The sequence below is a fragment of the Hylaeus volcanicus genome, chromosome 7, assembly GCF_026283585.1.
Source record: "Hylaeus volcanicus isolate JK05 chromosome 7, UHH_iyHylVolc1.0_haploid, whole genome shotgun sequence".
Lineage (NCBI taxonomy): Eukaryota > Metazoa > Arthropoda > Insecta > Hymenoptera > Colletidae > Hylaeus > Hylaeus volcanicus.
The window spans coordinates 21,639,847-21,663,244 of NC_071982.1; the positions used below are offsets into that span (position 1 = coordinate 21,639,847).

Genomic DNA, 23,398 nt, shown 5'->3' on the forward strand with positions numbered 1-23,398 from the left:
CGATATTCTCTAACTTACTATCTCACTCAAAAACTTTATCAAAAGCGAGATGTCCCAACTGACTAATGAGCCCAACGCGCGGTAACGGAAATTCGGAAGAGGGCACATGTGGAATCATCACACATTTTGTCTGCGTTTATAGAGCGTACTGATTTTTGCCGTTCGACGAGGTCATGAAAATGTCAGAAATCGTCGCAAACAAAACTTGGTCGAGTCTGACTGAACAATGCGTCATCTTATCGAACAATCGTACATCTCCGATGTCATACCTTTTAAAATTAAGAAGAGTCGTCTTCGAGATACAATGCTCTCTTCGAATATACAATTTTGAATAGCTTCGTGATCGTTGGTTATCCTAATCTTTTTTTAAATATTCCATTCTCAGACATGATTGACGTAAGAAAAAGTACGACGTTTTATACAAGTCGGAGATTTTAGCGTACAGTAAAAACCTTGAAAGATTTATGCGCAAAATATGTTCTTAACGGCTTCACGTTTCAGTCGTACGTTATTGATATAAATTTTTATTAAGTTCGCGATCATTGGATGTCGTGACTTTACGTAGAATCTCCGTTGCGTCCATCGCTTACTCCAATATAAACAAGAATTCGTTACATGTTTTAGATTTAATGTATCATACGCAATGATCGTCATACTTTGGGACAAAATAAACGTGTTAACAATACATATGTTTCAGCGAAAAATTCGAGCGAATATGGTTTCGCGAGTCATTAAATTTATCGTTAAATTCCTCGTTGCTAACTAGTAAACAAAACAAAAAAAAAAAACAAAAAAAAACCTTAAGAAGTCTGCTTGGAAATACGATTCTTTGTTTAATTAAAATATTCCATTCTCGGGCATGATCAATGATTATGAAAAGTACGACGTTTAATAGAAATTTGAGACTTGTTTGCGGTGTACAGTAGTGAAAACCTTTTGAGAAATTGATACGCAAAATATACACGTCTATGTCGTACTCTTTCGATACAAATTGCAATGACACGAATAAAAAGAGAAAATCAATAGTAGCATTAAAAATAGAATATTAAATTTGACATTGACGCTAAAATCATTCCATCGCATAATCGAAGCAAGCCGAAAATTTACGTAACGTATACACAGTATCGAGTAGTGTGCATACTGTTTATCTTTTCTTTCGTATAAAATAATCAAAATTCGTGAATAAAACGTGGAAAAATAATTTAAAAAGAACAACCTGTTTAATACATGCGTCGCAAAAAAAGAACTAGAAACATGTATAACGTCTCAAAAGATTATTATTTGTTGCAGTATATGTTTTTAGTAAGTATCGAAAATTTGGATCGCTCGTCGTGTCTCGTTTTATATTATCTTATCGCTATTGACATAATTTATTTTTACGTAATGTAACATTCTGGCAATAATATTTACGTTTCTCGAGTCACTTGTACTCCGTAACTGAACGGAAACGAAGAGAATGTTGAGGAAAACTGTTTAAAAGAGCTATATATATATATATATATATATAGCAATATATACATATATATTAATATTTAAAAAAGAATTTGAAAAAGAAAAAGTTAAAATGCCAGGAAAAGGTTTCGAACTAATATGCCAATGATATAACAAAATATACAGGGTGTCACACCTAAACCACCTGAATATCTCTTTCAATTGTGATAATATAACAAATATTTTACATGTAATTTGAATGGTTTGAAACTCAAATTGCGTGTAAAATATTTTTTATATTATCACTACTGGAAGAGATATTTAGGTAGCCTGGTTTAAGTATGACACCTTGTATAATAATAACAAATAGCGCTAGATACAATTATCGAAGTGAAACGGCAAAAATCAATTACGACTGCCATTGAAAACATATGCATATGAGTACGCGCGTATCGTTTATTATAAAGTATCTAGGTTTTGTATGATTATATCATTCTTGATCGATCTTACGTGTATACTGCTTTTTAACTTTCTTATTACTGTTTTTTTTTTCTGTATAAATATGTATTGTTGTTAAATGATGCAAACCTCGTTTGTTTAAAGTCCTTGATCAGCAACAAACCGACGTTTGCAACGTCCTCTTCTCTATTCGTCAAAGTAAATAAAAGAGTCGAGTTTACAATGCCAGTGTCCACTTCTCACACTTAAAAGCTAAAACCTAAAGCTGCACTCTTATCGTTTACCTATGTATATTGTACAAATAACTAGCATTTGACGCGACTGTTTGCTAGCAATTACTTGCTAAACCGTTTACATTTGTGACATTGTGTATAAAACTCTATTGGAGTACATGCTTACACTGGTAATCCTTGCTTTTTCCTCCCGTTTTATGCATCTTTATAATAGTAATTATCACGATTTCGCTCTCTAGGCCACACAGTTTGGGTTGCCAAAATTTGTTATAACGACGTTGCGCACGCGACTAAAGCATTTTCGAGCGTTTGCAGAATCGGGCAGGACCCGAGAGGCCAGCTGGGTTCATCCTCACTAGACCATATTTGTCCGTCCGTGCTCACAAGCAAAGTATCATAAGCTTCTGTGCCGGACGCGGCGTATCCGTGCCCAATGTAAGACCAGTCGGCTTCTTAAGATAGACAAACGAAAAACTAAGAAGAGAAAGAAAAAACTAATGGAAAAGAGGAGGCTTCCCTCGTGTCTTCCTTTGCATTCCTTCGTAATACTTCTTTAAATTCGTTTCGTTTCATCTTTTTTTTTTTTTTATATTTTGTTCTTTGGAAGCTGACTCGTTATATTATATTCTCAACATCATCCCTTTTACAAACGTTCTTTCTACATAATTAATCTCTGCCTCTGATCCATTACATATACTTTTACTAACGTCAGTTTCGCGCGGCAGTGTGTTGTTATCAGTGTAATATTTATTTCTAGACTTAGAGACTCGTTTCGCAGCCGACAGAACGACGAAATGCAAAGCAACGCGACGGGGAAGGACCTTCAAGTTCCTGCTGCCCGTTCTCACTGCTCTCCTTCCTTTTATCTTTTCGTAAACAGTACGATAAAGTTTGCGGTATCGTCGCGAACATTGTATATACAGTATGTATAATCACCTAATATATTTCGACGGTACCGCGGATACAGTACATATTCTCATCGAGCGTCGTTGTAGTTTCGTTCGCTCTTTTTGCGCTCTCAGTGGATAGCGACTGGACTCTGCTGGACGCATACTCCGACCATAGGACTGTCTTCCCTTTCCGAGTCTCTCTGTTTGCCGGTTGACACCGTCGACGGTTGTCTGACTATTCCATGCGCATCTGTCGTCGGATAACCGTAATTATAGAAGTTTTGCTGTTGTATCATCGGTGAGGTCATCATCGCGGGCAGATGGGGTATTCCAGGAAGAATTAGGCTATTATACGATCCGAGAGAGCTTTGTATCAGGGAACTGTCCACGGACTGCATGGACATTGGCCCGCTCGCAGACACCCCGGTGGCAGATGTCGACGGATAGCTCGTCGTTCCAACGCGCCGATTACCCAAATGGCGGGGCGAAGAATCGCACTCCATCGGTTGGTAGCCAGGGAGGCTTGATCCTTGAATCGGATTGCCACTGTTGCTGCTTCCCTGTCCTGACATGGTTACCAGTCCTGGGACATCAAGAAAATACAACCTTAGATTCTTTAGCTAATCCAATACAATTAGTCACACTAATCCAAAGATCATTCCACGAAGTACTAGCTCTTACGATAGAACATCACTATGGGAGAGTTAAAACAAATGAACAAAATTTCTTTTCAACTACAGGGACACATTCCAGGCATCCAACTTAACTTAATTTCTCTCTATCCTTTTCTTTATATACACAGGATGTCCCATATAAAGTGTTACAAGCTGTTTTCTCGGATATCGACTTCATCTTTTCGCTACTATACAAGTCTAATCTTGTAGTGCGCAATCAGTTTGTTTGCAGTGAGTGTTGGGGAAGGATAGAAGACTTTATAAATTTTTTTCGATGGAAGGTAGTCCTTTGGATAGCACTTGTGAAACTGATTAACATTTGCTCGAACCATTTTCTTATAATTACGAATAGTTGTTAATGTGTGCCGAATAGCATACTATTGGTAGCATTACGCTTCCCAGCACACATAATTTAATGTACTCTACCTAAGTACATAATCATATTGTTCTATACTAGCTGAGGATACCGTGTATATTCATTGTCTGTTATTGTTTGTGTATATTTTTAATGCGAGTTCATTTTTCCTTCTGTAAATGACACAAGGAGACTAATCTTTTAGCGTGTCGAAGGAAGTGAATTTGTATCGTAGCTTTCACTAATAATAACTTTGTATCGAATTTAGATTAGCTGGCCGATGTACGTTTGTATGCTGCGCACAATTGGCACTAAATGAATTTGTCCGAGAATAAAGTCGAAAGCAAAGGATATATTTAATCAATCCTATTAAATCAACAAGGGAGAACGCCATCCGAGTCGAAAGAATGCTAATATTTGGGAATCTTTTTTACGGATTCTGAATGTTTAATATAAATGCAACAGTATATCCTTCAAACCATATTTTTGACAATATTCGTAAAAATAGGTCAATCTACATATATAATAATAATAATAATAAAACACAGGACGTTCTAGTAACATACTGTACAGTAAATTGTACAAAGTAAATCATAATCGATTGAATGGTATATCTAAACATTTTTGTGAGAAAAATACAACGATACGTATCATAAATTCTTAAATTGACGTGAAATTGACCGATAACGTTTGTTAGTTACCTTTTAGAAATCTATATAAATATTTGTAAGACACATAATGTACTTGATAAGTAATATAGTACCGATGACTACAGTACCCACAGTTATGCGTCAACTTTACTCGCAAACAAATGCAACTCAAAGATTTCTTTTAAGGAAAGGTTAGACAGAATTATGAATTAATTTTAGCATGCAGTAGCTTTTTTCATTGCCTGATCACAGGACAGATTGTATGCAAGTTTATATTATAAATGGTCGTGGAACTTGATAGCCTTGGCAAGTAAAAGTTTAAATTCAATATAGATACTTAACTAGAATGTTTACTGTTCACTGTTTACACACTGGTAATTCATCATCCTATTTACCTAAATTTTAACAAAAAGGGAACGAATATATGCTCGAGTTGGTTGTCAATTGAATTTATACACAGGGTGAGCCACATCAAGCGTTACAAGACTGAAACTAATGAAGATACTTCATTTTTGCTACAGTTACACAGTGCAGGGAGTCTAATCTTGTAGTGCGCAACAAAACTTTTTGTAGCGAGCGTTCGAGAAGATAGAAGAAGATCCTCGTACATTTTTGTTATGAAAAGGTGATTATTTAAACAGAGCTAACTTTATTGTAGTTATTTTAACACATATTTAACGTTATAATTTTGTAACTATGCAGAATAAAAAGAAATGGTTCGAGCAAACGTTATTCGATTATATAAGAACTATCCAAATAATCCCATTCTGTTAATACAAACTTGAGGTTCTCCTTATTCTCTAATGCTCGCTGCAAAAAAAAATGTATTGCACGCTAAAAGATTAGACCCCTTGCGCTGTTCAACTGTAGAAAAGCGTAGTTTCTGAGAAAACAGCTTGCAACACTTTATGTGGGACACTCTGCATATTATCGTGTACTTTTGTTTTCATCTTTGATGCAGAATGTACAAAGTAGAATGAAATTGTAAGAAAACAATTGGAACATGATGGGATAGATGTGCACACATTGGGTCGATAAAATGTTCGTTGTAAAATTTAATATATGACTCGCATATATGACGAAGATGCACTCCTAAACGTGCTATATGCAAGCAGTTAAATCATGCATGAAATAAAAGACAAGACAACGAAGTAATCGCTCTACAGAATAAAAACTTAACACAGATATATATGCAGTTCAAATACTTTTAGTTGGAATATGCTCTTCGAAAACGAGTAAACGAAACATGATATAGATTGTAGTAGACCGTTGAAAATATTATACTATATGTATACATGCAACTGAATATGTACCAAATGCTAATCTTCCATTTGATTATGTAATTTATGGAAAAGTTAACGTTAAAGAGAACATATTCCAGCGATGATATTTGATATTTACTGTTTGAAAATTCTAATGTAGCACGTGTCATTTCGACAAGGATATTCTTAGGCAACTAGGGTAGTAATCTGGTAGTAAATGTTGTAACTGTGGAAGATACGTTGAAAGTATCAAAGTTTGGAGGCACGGGCAATCAATGTGAATCCGTGTCTCGTTTCAAGAGTCGGAGGTGCGAGTATCTTTTGATCAAGCAAGCAAGGCTTCGTATTCGAGGCCAGGATATGATTACCAGGGACATTGTTAGTCTTTTAGCTTGTAGGATTGTTTGTTAGACAAAACTTACTTATGTTAGTAAGTAAGATTAGGGTTGGGGCCTAGGACAGGTCGTCGCCGCCCCGCGGATACGACAGTCATCGAGCCACGTACTGTCCCCCCATCATATCTACGGGCAACAACAAGTATCGTTTAGTTTGCGCAGAAAATAAAATATATACCTTACAGCGTAACACTATTTTAATTATTTAACTAGTCGTCAAAGGTCTGATACAATTACTAACGAAACAGGTTTTACGCTCACTGTGTTAACAATGGTCAAGACAATTTTTTAAAAACATAAATATTAACAAATGCAATTTGCCAATTTTCCATTTATTCTATTCGTACTTCGTTTCTTTCATAAATTATAATAAAAGAGAAAGTTTCTTATTTTCTGCACAAATTAAAGGCCTGCCTAAATCTTCGATGCGATGGAGCAGTTCCTTGAAAAGTTCATTCGTAGTCAATTCGACATGATGTTAATTCGTTGAAACTGAAGTAAGAACTATTTTTTTTTTCAGAATATTCTAGTTTAGACTTTACTTCGAAAAGAAAAAAACTATACGAGACAAGAAAATTTCAACGACACCCTCAATCTGTTACGCGAGATAACAAAAGTAGCGTACAGCATTGAAATTATTTCTGAGCGATACGTAGCATAACTTTTAAGATATCTATGATTATTCACAGTATTCGATCGAATACGTGATACAATCATCGTATATTTTGTATGGTAACACGTGGTTTTCTTTCCATGAATAATTTTCTTCAAGTAGCAAAGACAGATAATAATGGAAAATACTCTAATCAGACAATTTCAATGTGAAATATAAATATATATATATAAAAAGAAAAAGGATTAACTGTATATCTACTATATAATACAGTTCAAACTCTAGCGAGTGTATATTTAAAAAGACTATGACCGTAAGCGACACGATCTTAACGTGTACGAAATATGTTAACTAGGAACAAGAACCGATAGCATCCATCAAAATGTCAGATACACGCGTAAAATGTGTTATTAAATCAAAAATGACACGTTCTTTCGATTAAAACTTTGTTTAAGCAACAAATTCTGGAATCTTACCATGATCCTGGCTCATCGACACTACTGCCGGGCTCGTGTTAGCACTGTTGGCAGCAGCGATATTCGTGTTGGTCCCCTCGTCGGCTGTTCGCTTAAAGAAATTGTGCTGAAGCGCGTAATAAGGTGTCACTCTTGTTTTCGGATCAAAGTCCAGCATCCGCAGAATTAAGTCTTTGAATTTGAGGTAATCGGAGATTGAATGACCAGGTTCACCTATCCTTCTTCCACCAGGGCCTCCGTTTTCGACGCCTAGGATATCGTGCAAGCGTCTAGTGCCGGGAGGTTTGTACCTTTTGTCCTTGATCTTTTTCAGCACGTACGAGCCATCCGTGGGGACTTTGTCAAAGTATTTCCGCGCTTTATGCGCTTGGTCCAATATATGTTTCGGCGGCATTCCTAGTACTTCTACGATTTTATTCATTTGATCGACCTGTAGACAAAACCGAAACATTAAAATTACGTTTGAATAAGCATTTAAGTAGCTAGCATTCGGCTAGCTTCCTCAGGTTTATGTCTGAATCGGGCTACGCTTACATTTCCACTGATGTATCAGTGCATGATTTTACTCCTGAAGAAGCCAGCTGCAACGATAGCGAAACGAATATAATACTTTAACAAAATTTTCACAGACTTGTTTCTATTACTATAAGTAATAACTCTGCCAAATTTTAAAGCATTTCGTCAATTTTTCGTCGGAGTTATGAAAAAACGTAACGACGTAATCGAACTGGATGAAGTTATGGAAGAATGGCGATGTTGAAATGTAACATTCGTTACCTCATTGGCCCCACTGAACAGAGGTTCTCCCGTATGCATTTCAACTAAAATACATCCTAGACTCCACATGTCTATCGCAAGGTCGTAAGGTATTCCTAATAGAACTTCAGGAGATCGATAAAATCTGGATTGAATATATTGGTATATCTGAAAACGTGATTAGTAACAATTAGTTTTTCAACCTTTACAAACAGTGGAATGCCGTGTACGTTGTGCACTCACTCTCTGTCCAAGTTGACACGAACTACCGAAGTCCACTATTTTTATCGCGCTTCGTTTAGGATTGCATAAAAGTATGTTTTCAGGTTTCAGATCACAGTGAATGATGTTCAATTCCGGTGTAGACAGGAACAAAAGGGCAGTACACAGTTGCTGTGCAAACTTCCTTGTTAAGTTCAACGACACTCCTCGAAAATTCGTATTTCTAAGTAGATCATACAGATTATACGATAACAGTTCGAATACCAGACATAAGTGATTTCGCCACATAAAATGCCTCTTTAGCTTAACTGGAATTCAAAACAGTTGTTTTTATACAATTTCATCGGTGATAGAATAGATTGCGACGTAAAATATCATTAACCCTTTTACTAAGAACGGCGTATATATCGAAAATTAGATTCAGAGAAATCAATTTTAAAAAAATATCACGTTACAGAGAATGACACGAACAAACTTTTTTATATTTACAATATAATTTTGTATATTAATAATTTATAAAATATATAAAGTTTATTAATATTTAATTGTAAATGAGTACTTATCAGATGCTTTTCATTATCATTCTCTACAAGGTGACACATTTTAAAACTCGACTTTTCCTCGCCCCTTGGGATTTCCAGCAAAAAATCGTGCCGCATTCAAAGGGTTAATTTCAGGACCAGCGCGACACAAACCTATATAATATTTGTTCTCGGTATCCGCCCTATTCATCATTTCTAATAGCCTCACTTCGATTTGCGCTTGATTTAGAAAAGGTTTTTTGTTCTTGATAATTTTTATTGCCACTTGCGTTTGTTCTTCGTGATCAAACGCTTTCACTACTTGGCCGAAGCTGCCTTTACCTGCAAGCGTAACAAATTTTCAATCCATAACATTCCATTAAATTGTTAGTTTATTTGTATTCAATATACATATAGGGTTTTATTGTGACGGAATCGAAATTGTAACGACATTATAATCAACGAAACGTAATATCTTACCTATTAACGAATCGATCTCATAACGATCGAGGAACTTTTCCCCATTCTTGATAATGTAATCATGATTATCGTCATCCCAGCCATCGTTGTACAATTTTCTTTCCTTTTTATGGGAACCATCTTCTCCTTGCATTTGTTGCGCCCTTCTTTTTTTCTTAGCGTAATAAACCTGTAAACGTAAACAAATTAACAAACGTAACGTAGAAAAATGTTGGACGTTATACGCAAATTAAGCAACAGTAAATAATGATCTACAAGGTGCCGCATAGAAATTAATCTACGCCTCTTAGAGTTTCAAGCAAAAGTCGTTCCCCAGGTCAAAGTGTTAAATTCCCTGACAATTGTCACTTTGTGGCCCCTCTGTTACTATAGATGTAGATATAGATATAGGGGTGGAAAATTGTTGAAAAGCGTCCGTCACCTCATTGATGTGTTTGTAAGTTTTGATGAGGTCGACACTGAGCTTTCTAAGGGGTGCGGTGGCTGGATCACGAAACCTATGGGGTATCCTGGCTTGCATGGCGTGAATGTCCGCAGGAGTTTCTTGGGGGACCCCACCGGCTCCTCCACCTACGCCAGTGCCCCCGCATACCGTGGGGGGCAGGGGTTCCTCTGCTACTAGACGACCATAGAGAGGTGCGCCACCACCGCCACCCCCGCCGCCACCTGTTCCCGCCCTCCCGCCTACTGAAAATCAAACATCACACAATTAGTACAAGTTCGTAAACACAGTTCATTTTTAACGAGTACATGAAAAATCATTGTTACGGACAATTTTAGTTTCTCATGAAAATCGACGGGTGGGACCCCCTTGGGAATTCTTAAAAAGATTTTTCTCACCATTTTTAAAAAATTGGTACTTCAGTTTAGAGAAAAACGTTCTATATGCTTTTTTTTGTGGGATTCCATGAGGGGATCCACAAGGAAAAAAGTTTCGTTCCAAAATGTTCATTACTAAGGTAGCTATGAATTTTTGAAGATTAGATGGATTTTAGGTATTTTTCCAAAATGAACTAAAAAATAGACTCTTTCGATTGTTCGATACTTTTTGAAAGTTTTTTCAAATTTTACTCGAGAACACTGGCCAAACTCCAACACACAGTATACGATACTCCTCCCTTAACACGCGAACATAATTCTTTCGCGTGGAAAATGAAATAGTAATATCGCGTCAGTGTAAACAATATCGATGTTGTAATAATGTAATCGCGCGAATCGAGCGAAATGTCCGGTGACTTATGGACGGGGGTGTAGGTGAAAGTCAATCTATATCAGGAAACATGAATGAAGCGGAATGCGTGCTGGTTATCGCACGACCTGTGTTAGACTTCGTGACCTCGTTGCGTGAATTCTCAATTACATGCACCGTAACATTGCACATACGTGCTTTGCATACCGTGGTTAAACTACTTTTAAATGGACTTGGACTTCTTAGTATCGAGAGCTAATCAAACCTACGTAACTTGACGTTTACTAGATTTGAATTCGTTAAACGGTTAACCCTTTGCGGTTCACATTTCTTCGTTACATTCTTGTCGAGGCTAGCTCGACGTACGACCGCGAAGGACCAACACGTTCCATTTTTATTTTAATGCCGATAATAGTTTTCGAAACTCTAAGCTGTTCAAGATTGCCTAACGATTGATAGTAACAACAAAAAGAATTGCTGTTAAATTCGTGAAAAAAAATTACAGTTACATGAATTATAATAGTATTTCTATATTCTACTTTGTAATAGTGATTCGAGTACAGTAGGTAAATCATAAATTGAAATATCGCAAGAAAATAATTGAAAGTCGAGGGAATCGAATCGAATGAAGAGTTAACGTTGAGATATTCAGAAAGCGTGCGTGGAACCATGCGCTTGTATGCATTGCGCAGCTAGACAAAGACAGATGGACACTTCTACCTATCTCTGTCTACTGACGCACGCGCCGTAGAAATCAGACTGTGTATCATTGACTTTGAATTAGCTCTGTACATTACGAATTTATATAACGTATACGGCTGTTATGTTACGCATTTATACAATTTACGCATTCTGTAACACTAGTAGCGGACAAATGTTACAAGAAAACAATTGAAAGCCGACCGAATTTAATGTAATAAAGAGTTAACGTTGCTAAGGCGCGAATAACGATGTACTCTTACGCATGCGCTGCTAGACAAAGACAAATAGGGTAACGCAGTTTTCCTTCCCTTTTTACCCGTGGTACCCCTACTCCATCTACCATATATTTTTATGGTTGGGGTAGTCTAGATTTGGCTTAGGGTTAGGTTAGTTCTGCAGTGTGTTATTTGATCATAAAGATATCATCACATGTAAGTAAATCTGACCCTGTAAAAATGTTCTAGAATCGAACCTTCGGTCCTTATATTCTAATAACGTCTCCAGAACACATGTTGTCGTGTCGAAAGGTGCTTGTTCCAACGTAGATTTTTTTTTCTTCGAACGTGCTAACATATTAAAAATATACGTTCAAAGCGTAATCGCAATCGTGAAAAATTTACGCCGACATTCCTTGTAAAAACGATAAGCAACGTGTAGTGGACTAAAAATGATTGCTAGCCTTAGGTCACATGTACGTACAAGCTATTCGATATTACGTACACAATGCTATTGTTAACGCTCTACCGACCAGTGGTTTGTTAGTCAGCTTTTCGCTAAGACAACCATTAAATATCTTTGTAACATCATTTTAATTGTTTTAAATATAAATTGTTATCGATACAAGATTTTTTTTTTTTATGGAAAGTTGATATTGAATAGAAATTGAAAAGTTGCTTCTTAAAGAAAACAAATTAGACTATGTTCTCAATCTTTAAAAAATTCTTAAACCGTGTACACTATAAGTACGCAATTTAAAAACCAAAAATGTAAAATGTTTTTTCATTGAAACAATTTTTAATTGTTACCGAGTTATTTTCTGTTTAAGGTCCAAAAGGCCCGTTCTCATCCATCAATTTTAAAATTGGCTGACTCTGCGAGAATAAAACTGGACTGGGCGAACTTTAAAGCGGTGCCGCACGCGAACCGTGCGCACGTGCGTTTCCTTGTTAGGGGTCAACAGGCCGATTGCCACGCCAGTTCCTCGTACCCAGAGAAGTCCTCGATATTTCTTCAAATTATACGACAAAATGACGACTGAACTTACTTTTATCGAAAGGAAAATATTGAACAAATTGGAAACGGTGGACACTTTAAATGGATCAGTTGGAGTAAGATAGCGATACATTTGTTGAAATAAATAAAATTGTTGGGGCATTACGACTGTTTATGAACGAAATATCGCAGTTACATTCCAATGACAAATACAAAGCGAGAGAGAGAGAGAGCTGGGTTACCACCCAGCACCGTTTGCTATTCTTTCTTCCAGAACAGTGTGCGTACGATACATTCGAACACAGTACATTGCCATAACAGTTTACACGTCTAAACAAGCGTATGATAAAGAAAAAACGAAATGCAAAACGCATTATAGGGAGGAGGAAAATATAAAAATTGAAGATGGTTGGTGAAAGGAAAATTTAATAAGGAGAGAAAGAGAGATTAGAAGAGAGGAGAACGAGAATAGAGAATAGAGAAGAAAGAAGAAAGAAGGATTTTTGGTAAGCGTTTGGTAAGGAGCGAGGAGTAACGCGTAGCGATGCGACGCAGGATCCATCCTGCAGGACAACAACGCACAAAAAAGAGCTCGACTGGAGGAAGAAGGAGACGGGGCGGGTAGAGGAAACAGAAGAGTGGATAAGGGCAGCCGGCATAGCAACAGAAAGACAGCTTCGAAACGAACAGTTGAGCGGTTCTGGTGCTGTTGCCGTTGGTGTTGCTCGCTCTTGCTGTTACCGTTACCGACTACGGGGCCTATGCTCTACGACGCGCATGGTAAAGGAGGGAGGGAGGGAGGGGAGGAGAAGAAGGACGAGGAGGAGGAGGAGGAGGAGGAGAGTGGGAGGGGAGGAAACGGGAAAGTTGGCGCGCATGTGTGCGTGTGAATGAGATAGGGGGTGAGCTAGCAAAAGAGGAGAGTCGCGTATTGATCCTGTCGCGCGGGGGTGGAGCGACCGCCGACCGACTGGCTGGTCTGTCTTCTATACTAGCGCGAGTCGCGAATTGCGAGTTGCGACAGGAGAACGAGACGGAAAATACGAGAGGAGAGAGTAGCCCTTACAGGACAGGGGCTCTCGCCTCTGTCGGCTCTGTATCAACACCACAGACTATGATAGAACGCATCGAAGCCGAGCGAAGACGTCGCGTTGGCTTGAAATCAGGTGACCACGACTTATACCAGTTATTCGCTCTTAACCCCTACCCCTACCACCCACCCTCGCCGACTCACCCGGCCTTCACGCGTTTTATCTGCTTAAAAAAAAAGAAAAAAAAAAGAAAATATGGGAGAAAGTGATTATTTGAAGTACGCATCCATCTTTTCGGCGTAACCTTCAGACAAATCTGTCCCTATCCTCCACATGATCTTTCGCGTTTACAGGCAGAAGAGAAATTGAACGAATCGCGGAAACCTATCTTGAAAAGTATTTCTTTTGATTGTTTAAGCGATTTGTGGAAAAGAGAAACGAACGTTGATGGTTGGTTTGTCGCAGGACGTGCGAGTTAACACTGCTTTAAAAATAATTTCAAAATTCCATATCGAAATTATATTATCAACCTTAACGTAATGGTTGTGACCAAGTCTGCTACGTATCGACACCATAGCCTACGATAAACTAACAAACCGGTCTGCCCTGGGCCTAAAATGTTTTTGATAAATGGAAAAAAAATATTCCGTGCGTAAAGTGTCTCTAAATACCGAGAAGACAGTGGAATCTCGATTATTGCAGGAAATAGGGGCTGAAAGTACTGCAGTAATCGAGGTTACCGATGTGACGAGTAGCGCCCCTTGGTATATCCTCATTGTTTATGGCCCATACGCAGCGTTTGCAACCATACTTGTTGCTTAGCGACCATTCCCTTCGCTTCTCGACACCATGAATCTGGCTATCGTGCAATAATCGAGGTTCCATTATCAAATAACATTCCGATATTTTACTTGGAATTTATTCGAAATGGAAGAACTCGAAAATCGGTATTTCAATGTAACAAAATGACGAGTAAGTGTTTCTACTTAAACCGGAGTTACAAATACTCGAATGTAAATGAAAACACAAACTGTTTTTCTGCCATCCAAGTTCAACGCCTGCTAGAGTGCTCTAACCGAAGGATACATCAAATGTAGTTGGAAGAAAGAGGAAGAGAAAGAAGAAGACAAAGATGCAATAGCAGAGGGACAGACTGCCAAGTCGAAAATACATATCAGTTGAACGGTCTAGCTTAAAGTCTTTAAATTTTTCGAGAGTCGCTGATCAGGCATCAGTCCAAAAATGGATCCCATTACGCTATCGCCGACGTTCAATCGTTGCTTATAATCCGACTTTCTCTCCTCTTCGAACATAAATCTCGATCGATAGTCGGTCTAAATGAAAAAACCTTTTGGTTCCTACTTCTTTACCGAATTCATTAATTTATTTCAACATTACCTACACTCTCTACGTGTTCTCGCAGAATCCGACGAGCACGACTCCTATTTCATTTTTATTTATTGTTATTATACTCTACGTGCCCTCTACGCAAATGTTCAATAGCCAAATTTCACGTATTGTCGCGCTTGTACGTATGCGTTGCTAGACAAAGACGGATAGGGTACCGTGTTTTCTTTCTCTTTTTAATTGTGGTACGACTGTGATGCCAGTGGTTGCTCCCAACTCGCGCATGTGCACTGTTATTTATTTACTTTTTTTTTTTGCGTCACTAGAGTATCTAACGCGACCATAATAAAACTTGTGCCCTTAGTCGCCCCAAACAATGATATAGTACAAGTTTCAAAGAATTGGGACTACGCATCGTTTCCTATAGTTACGGTATTGCGCGATCAGCTCTCCTCACTTCGCATGCGCGAGTTGGAAGCAACACTGGCATCACACTCTGGCTCCTCTACTCTATGTATAACATCTCTATGGTCTCCACACGTGACGATTTGTGGTTATCAGTGGATGCACAGTTTTTTCGAACTTTCTTTTCTTTTCATCGGTTGAAATTATTAACCGATTTTATAGAGATGGTGTTAACGAAATTGAAAAAATTCAAAGAAATTATATTTTAAATGTTCCTTTAAGATAAGATATTTAGGACATTGCAGGTGGAAGTCGTATCTTTTGGATAAGATACATCATCGTTTCGTCAGTATTGCAGTTAGCTTCCTCAGAGGTCGAATGGCACACTGATAGATGTTATTTATACCTGTTTCTGCTGTGATCGAACTAAGATACTGTTAAAGTGTTAAAGACACTTTGTTTTCAATCGAATACAAAAATATTTCACGTGCTACTAAACTGAATAATGCCCGAAACAATTGTATATAATTTATGCATTATGTATACAAACTTTATATAAAAGTTTGAAAAGGGTCATTTGACCTGCAGTGGTAGATTTAGTGTTGATGGTACTATCTCTGTTCACATTTCTCTAATTAACATTGTTCCAACAAGTGGTCAGTTAATCGGTCAAGTTTTTATACAGTCCACTCGTGTGGAGTGCCAGTAATGTTCAAGATAAAAATTTGAAAACTGTTTGGTCGTTTGAAATCTAAATAGGTTATCAAAAAAATGATCGGTTGTTGATGTTAGCAGTGACCCCCCTTGACAGCGAAACCGAAAGTTTCCGTGAAGGGTAAGAGTGAATAAAAAGATGAAAGTGAGAAATGATAAATTCGAAGGGATAATTATTTCTATAGTTTGGGCCAAGATACTTACATTGTTGCTTATGCCTGGATTCCATAAGGATCATTTGTTCGTGTTTGTGCCACGCAGCATCGGTAGTATCTGTCCCCGCCATACCCCTCGCAGCTGCGGAGGGTGGTTGGACACCCCCACGGCCTCCACCGCCTCCACCCCCGCCGCTTCCATACTCCATACCAGCGGCACCCTTACCCTTCCCTCCCTCCCACCCTTTCACTTCTGCCCCCGGCAGTCTTCAGACGCTCACAACATGGGGCACGCCAGCCCTCTCAATACCGCTTCACAGCGCGCACCCTCTTTCTTCCTTCCTTCTTTCCCTTCTTCGCCGCGCGCGCGCGCGCGCACGCACACACACACACACACTTATTTTTTCCTCTTCTTTCTTTATCTTCGACTCTTCTTTCCCAGGTGTTCCTTTTCACGGTCTCTTTCTTCCTCCTTTCTTCCTTTAATCACTACACCCTCTTGTCTTCAGCTTCGTTCCCCTTCCTTTTCTATGTTACTCCAGTTTGTCCCCTCTCTCTCTCTCTCTCCCTTTCTTTCTTTCGTTCGCACTCTCTGTCCTTGGCTCTCGCAAAAATGTCTCAATCTTTTCGAATCCAAGCAATCAGCGGACGAAACGCAATCGATTTTGGACAAAGAACGCGGAAGTGAAACTCATCGATACATCAACGTTTGCATCACTTACTTCTTCATTTTGCCCCCTTGTATATTCCTCCTTGTATCAACGTTCCAACGTTTTCGTGTACCCTTGTAAGAGAGAGAGAGAGAGAGAGAAAGTTCCTGGAACTTTCTTCCGTTCGAGAACTCGTAAACGTCTTCTTGCTCGTTTTCCCTCGGTTCGACCTGGATGTATCTCCTTTTCTCTCATACGAAAAATAACTCTTATTTACAGATACACTGAGTCCTTTTTACTTCTCGCTCTCTCTCCCTCTCTCTCTCTTTTTATTACGCGATCCAGAAATGCGTGCACACGCTTTCGGTTACCCCTCTCACGGCCGATCCCTCTCGTTTGGAACTTTCTTCCCGTCCTTTCAACCAACTTCTCTAGCCTTACGCGACTGCGGAATCGGCGCACCTTTTCTTCGCTTATTTCGAACGCTACGAGCGTTCGCTAATTCTCTTGGTTTGCGAGTACTTCTTCTTTGGGGAAAGATACGTCATTCGATTTCGCTCTCAACGTCCATGATCCTCGATGCTGCTGTCTGAAATCAGACCGGAAGAATAATTGTTACTATGCCATTCTCAAACCTATTGGAATTGTTTCTGCTATCGTTCTTCCGCCAGTTAGTTTCGCTGTTCTAACTTGAACCCGGTTTGAGTTATCGTGCCCACCCCACAGAACCATTTCTTTTTTTTTTTTCAGACGCTCCACTGAATCGTCCGCCGAGCCGGCATTTTTCCACGAATGAAAAAAATATAAAATGATTTTCTAGTCGAATACTTATACATGCAATACATTAATGCACTTCGATGTAAATGAAATGATTCTTGTTATCGCTTTAATAAAACTTTGGCTGGGTGTAAGTGTTTTCATGAGATTTCAAGGTCATCGATGTGTTTATTTTTTCCAAATAGTACGCTGCAATTTAAAAATTGTTACGTAATAGGAACCGTTGAAATGATTTCAGAATGCCGTTGTACGAGGTCATTCAAGGTCTCTCTCTCTCTCTCTCTCTTACTGACAGTGCGAAGCCTTTGTTCAGCAAACGTTTAACCCTACAGTTGTCTGCCGCGTGGTCGGACGATCGTGCCTACTACTCTCAGGAGATCTTTTCATTTTTAACTTTGAAAAGATTCATTTTTTTTTTTTAATTTTATGTTCTCTAAGTAAATGTTGTCTTAAACAAATGTCGATCAGTGTTCGATTGGCTGTACATTGCAACAAGACAAAGTTCGAAAAAAATTATTTTGTTTAGCATGGTCAAGGTCTCCTTCATCTTTTTAAACGGCACTTCCGATCGTGCAATTAGTGCCGACACCGGTTTATCCGAGAGTTCAGTTCTTAGGATCATAAAAAAAAAAAAAAAAAAGAATAATTATCGTCCATACAAAACGAGCAAAGTACAACGTTTACGCGAAACTGATTCACGTCGCCTTCATTTCATATCTTGGCTAGTGGTTTCATACGAAAGTAATCCTTAAATACCAAACTACATTCTATGGCAGGATCAATGCAAATTTTCTAATAATTGAGTAATTAACGTTCTAGAACAATATTTAGAACTAACTTTTCTGTATGTAGAACAACCTCTCGAAACTCTAAATTGATCAAAAAGGTACGCCATATTGAAAGAAGTAAAAATCCAAATTTTTTTTTTTTTAAATATAGAAATCGATATATTTCTTTGAAACAACAGAAGCGAATTTTATTTGATTAATTTATAAGTGCAAATAATACCAAACGTTGAAAACAATAATGTGAAAACGATTTTTTTTTCATTAAAGTACTGGAATATTCAAAAATTAGTGATAAACTATATACTGATGTTAATAATTTTACTTAAAATATCCTATTGCAATTGTAAAACGTCGATATAAATATTGTCGTCAATATGTTGAGTGTGCGAATGAGTTCAACGAATGCATGGATGACGACAACCTGAGGTGTGAAAGAAGAGTGTTTGGACCGCGCGACAGTTTGAAGTGTGACTGGAAAATAAACGCGTGGAATCGAGCAAATGTTTAGGGTTAATTTAGTCTCTTTTATTACAGAGTTCGACAAAAACCCTAGATTACGATTACCTGAAGTTTGCTAATATTGTTTGCCTCGTTTCCTCTCTTTGCTAAATGTTCAACAACTCGCTAGTGTCGACATCTTCTTGAGATCCTCTCTATAATATAATTCTCTTTTTTTGTTTTAACAAGTAGATCTTAAAAAGATTTAAAAAGGAAAAATCACTAACGTCAATTTTTTCTCGAATCTAGTGACTTTCTCTTGTAACGCGTAGTAAATTAACCCTTCGCGATTCAATTCGTTTCATTTTTATACATTTTCGTCAAAGCTCGTTCGACACGAGATCGCAAAGCGTTAACACAGCTGACCGTAGATAAAGACTAACGCGATAGCTCATCGATATCGCACTCTAGATATTAAAGATGTAGATGGAAAGTAAATTTGTATTTTAGATTATGGGAGATTGTAGTTTTCTTAGTTAAGTATGTAGTTTAAGTTGGTAATATTTTAATACACCAGGATGGCTGGCAATACTGTACAAACGCGATACAGTTTATTTGAAAATACAATAAAAAATAAAGAATATATTAGGTCTAGAAATTAATTCTGTGCCTTTCTAAACCAAACCTATTTATTTATAAAGAAAAGCCGTACAATTTTGATTTCCCTTTAGTCAGACATTCCAAAAAAGCACGTATAGTTGTAAAAACAAAATGTCAAAGGAATCCATAGGTTAAGTTATTATGGAGGTTGGTACTTTAATGTAACAAACTCATGAGTAAATATTTCTATTTAAACTAGTCATCAACGATATACATAATTAATTTCTATGATCACCTATTAATTCTCAAGTACATTTATGATCAGTTAGAAGAATGACAATAGGTGAAATTTGATCATTATTGAACTTTGTGTATAGATGTAATGTCCATCAGGTTAAGACTTAGGTTATATATGTAGATCCATTATAATAGAGATTGAAGATTTAGAAAGTTGGCATTCTAACTCGCCAAGTAATGCAAGTGAATATTTCTATTTGAACTAAAGTTAAAAGCAATTGAATATAAAGGCATAGAATTAATTTCTACGTCTAATATTTAACCAATTCTATTCAATAACCAATAATAAGATTGTACAATTTAATTTATTCATGAAAATTCTCTATAATATATAAAATTACAAATTCTATTTGGAAAAACATGAAATAAGTCTTTAGACCAAATTTATGTTCACCGTAACCTTGATATATTGGAATATCAACTTATATTATTAATCTAATAAAATGTTTTACATATTATTCACACTTTATTTTAACTCTTAATTGTAATTAACTCTTTCACAGCTTCTAGGACTGAATTCTGAATTTTATATTTCACATTTCAAATAGGTTTCTTCTTTCTTGTATCGTAGATTAAAATTTATAATGACGTATCGATAATTCTGCCATTCTGCTAAAAGTTTATTTTTAAATATAACATTTCAAAAATGGTATAAAAAAATTAAACTTGTATACTAACAATATCTAATGTAAATAAAACAATGAAATGAGGATCAATAACAAAATAGGTATTCAGTTCTGTACTGTGGTATGAAAGAATAAAAATACACATCTAAGTTAAGAATGAAAGAAATTGTGCAAGAGAAGATGATAAGTCCACGATATATATGTCTCACCTAACTGAATAGCCTAAGATAATTCTTTTATTTTCTCAAGCGAATAGGCAAACTTTACACAAGAATTGTTTGTGACGATGCATAAGGTTTTTAACAATATTCCTATAGAGCTTAACAGTGAATTTTGATTGTAATTAATAATTAAGTTTTGAAAGATTGAAATACAATTGCCAATGGTTTTGTCTTAATAAATTTGAGACACTGCAATATTTTATTCCTTTTTCGATATCTAACCACCCTTTATTCTTTCCTAGTCATATTTTAGCAAAAAGTGTAATTTTTGAGTAAATATTTGTAAATTACAACGTATTTAACACAAACAATACGACGTTTGTATTAATATAAAAGAATCCACTGTCCAACATAGTCTACGCTCTCTTAAAAATGATGATTTCACTATTCCGCTTACAATGGCTGATATGAAACTTGGAATCTATAAATTCAAGTTCTACTGAACTTGGTTTCTTCGTTAATACACATCGTTCGAAATAATAAACGTAACATTGCCAGCAGAAGGAAAGAAATAATCCATGAGAAATTTTTGAGGTTAAGTAAGAACGATTAGTAAGTAACCTAACCTACAAATAGCACTTAGGAGTCATATGATACATAACGTTTACGAAATGGAGATTTTCAACGATTGGAAAAATAAAAAAAAGAAAGAAAAACGATAAAATTTGCTTAATTGTACGCGCGTAAAGAAATAGAAACAAGACGAAACTGTCGTATGTACCTTCCTTCTCGATGGAATACATACGTTTTAGAATATAGAGGAAATCGCGCACAACGAAAAATCGAAGCTCGTGTTTTCGAAAATCTAGATGGAAGAGTTAATAATTTCGTTTGGAAATACCTTTAGTCGAGAAGGAGAGTTTTGATTAAAAACTGAAAATGCTAGAAAGCCCCCTCCTAAATCTCACGATAGGTCCTGTTTTCCTTCCATTCCCTCTCGTTCTCTTTGTCTCGAGTAACCGTTTAAAATGTATGCATTCGCGAGAACAAACTGGCTATGCTTACGGACAATAATTAGATATAAAAGTTTCGACTCACCAGGTATATTTCATTGTCACACACTTGGCCGAGTACTGTCAAACACTCGATAAAAAGTACAAAGTACGGGCGTAATATTGTTCCTAGAACACCGTTCGACCGTTACTGTTAGCGTCCGTATAGTTTCACGAAAATCCGAAATTGCTCGTTCGTCCCGTTTAACGAGATCATCCAACCTCTTTCATCGATTCTTGGTTGAGATCTCTCTCGAATCACGCCAAGGGACGTGCTCGACACGTTTCGCTTTGGCAATCAACAATGTGGCCGCGATAATGGAAAAATAAACAGATCGCGACGACGAAAGCGAGTATTAACCGCGCATGATAAAATTCTTCTCCGTAAACAGCGCTGAAGAACCTTGGCAAATGTAAGCTCGACGTACGATTCCCACGCCCCTGAAGTACCGACCGTATTTCACACGTGGGCACTTGTATCTTTTCGTGAATACGAGCGGTTAAAATGTCGGACTCCCACACCACCACCTTCGACGATTACACGTAACGGTTAACACCGTGCCGACACTGTACCGATGACACTAGGCGCACACTGAACACCAGACCACGATTATTTCGAGTTATCACCGGCGTACGAAAGCACCGAACCAACAATCACGCGAAATATCACGCGTACCGCGATTAATCCATCCATTTGTCCAGCTAATCACCTGTTACGAGCTGTGGCGCAGGCGGAACATTGAAAACTGAAAGTTTTCGGTTGATCCGGTAGCGCTGAGACGCACGGTACGAACAATCACGGTTTCTTCGAGAAAATAATAACGCGCTGTTTGTCGAGCGTTAAACACAAAGATAGACGGGACGGGACGCGCACCGTCGGATAAAGGGTCCGGGTTCGAGCACGAGGAAAGAGGAAAAAACGTAAATGGCTACCGTTTGTTTTCTGTCATACGTTGATTCGGTTGATTGTTCTTATACGAGTACGTTGAATCGGGTTTAATCGGGTCAAATCGGGTGAATTCAGGTTATGGCCATCGGGGAGTCGAGCATGCTTTGCATGACGCGGTTCAACGACAGGTATATCACGTGGTTGGTCGCGTCCTTTCCGAGTGGCAACGTCACACCGATGTAGAGTATAGAGAGTCCTTTAGAATCGACTGCTGTACGAGTTGGCGTTCTCGTGGTAGACCAGCGGCAGGGTTACCGTCGAGAGGTTGCCGACGAGCGACGAGTGGTCGTCGTTCGGCAGCGAGAATAGGCGTGCTCGTTTCAAGAACGTGTCCGATTATCGTTGGGATCGAGCACGTACACTAGTAACACGCTGCATATACCATATCGTGTTCTGGCGCCGTCGGCGCTGCTGCTGCGGACGGAGAAGGCCGGAGTAATAAAACTGGCTAACACCCCCGCGGAAGCACTGCAATGAACTCGCCCGGTTCGAAGGGTCAAAAGCACCGCGGCAAAATAATAACAGAACGCAGCCGCCACCAGCGTCGTCGTTGCCACCGTTATCGTCGTCGTCTTACGGGTTGGGGGGTCAGCAGCGTCGCCGCCGCGCCGTCACGAGCAACGAGCTACTCAAACGGATCTGTGTCGTTGTTTCTGCTGTTGCCGCCGCCGCCGCGAGAAAAACGGCGCGACGCCCCGACGCGGCGGATAGTTGTCAAAACAGCACAACGTCGCGCGCTGCTACTGCTGCTAGTGCCGCTGCTGTTTCTTCTTCTGCTCTCTACGTTGCTGTCGCTGCTTATTCTTCTGCTGCTGCTGCTACTGCTGCTGCTACCACTACTACTACTACTACTACTAATGCTGTTCCACCTTCTCCTCCTCCTCCTCC

General features: G+C 38.2%; 1 protein-coding gene across 3 annotated transcripts; it reads right to left on the reverse strand.

The window, feature by feature from the left end:
• Positions 1-749: 749 nt before the first annotated feature.
• Positions 750-23,365, reverse strand: LOC128879430 (serine/threonine-protein kinase minibrain). 3 transcript variants are annotated; one of them, XR_008457634.1, is made up of 10 exons: positions 21,608-23,365; positions 16,222-17,411; positions 9,839-10,104; positions 9,418-9,586; positions 9,112-9,279; positions 8,438-8,724; positions 8,216-8,362; positions 7,439-7,868; positions 3,060-3,596; positions 750-2,575 (listed from the first exon to the last, which is right to left on the reverse strand). XR_008457634.1 is itself a non-coding variant. In XM_054128567.1 (9 exons), exons 2-9 carry the CDS (start codon positions 16,379-16,381, stop codon positions 3,142-3,144), a joined length of 2,082 nt encoding a protein of 693 aa, XP_053984542.1. In that variant the 5' UTR covers positions 16,382-17,411; positions 21,608-23,364; the 3' UTR covers positions 750-3,141. The 3 variants fall into 3 exon arrangements, 2 of the variants coding, with proteins under 2 accessions (XP_053984542.1, XP_053984543.1); XM_054128567.1 differs by having other exon boundaries at positions 750-3,596; positions 21,608-23,364; XM_054128568.1 differs by lacking the exon at positions 21,608-23,365 and adding an exon at positions 21,411-21,551 and having other exon boundaries at positions 750-3,596.
• Positions 23,366-23,398: the final 33 nt, after the last annotated feature.

Bases quoted from the DNA above. Each gene is read 5' to 3' on its own strand.
- LOC128879430 (XM_054128567.1), bottom strand. From the start codon at position 16,381: ATGGAGTATGGAAGCGGCGGGGGTGGAGGCGGTGGAGGCCGTGGGGGT. The intron at 10,105-16,221 runs GTAAGTATCTTG...TTTGATTTTCAG, and splicing joins ATCCAGGCATAAGCAACAAT to TAGGCGGGAGGGCGGGAACA. The intron at 3,597-7,438 runs GTAAGATTCCAG...TTGATGTCCCAG, and splicing joins GTCGATGAGCCAGGATCATG to GACTGGTAACCATGTCAGGA.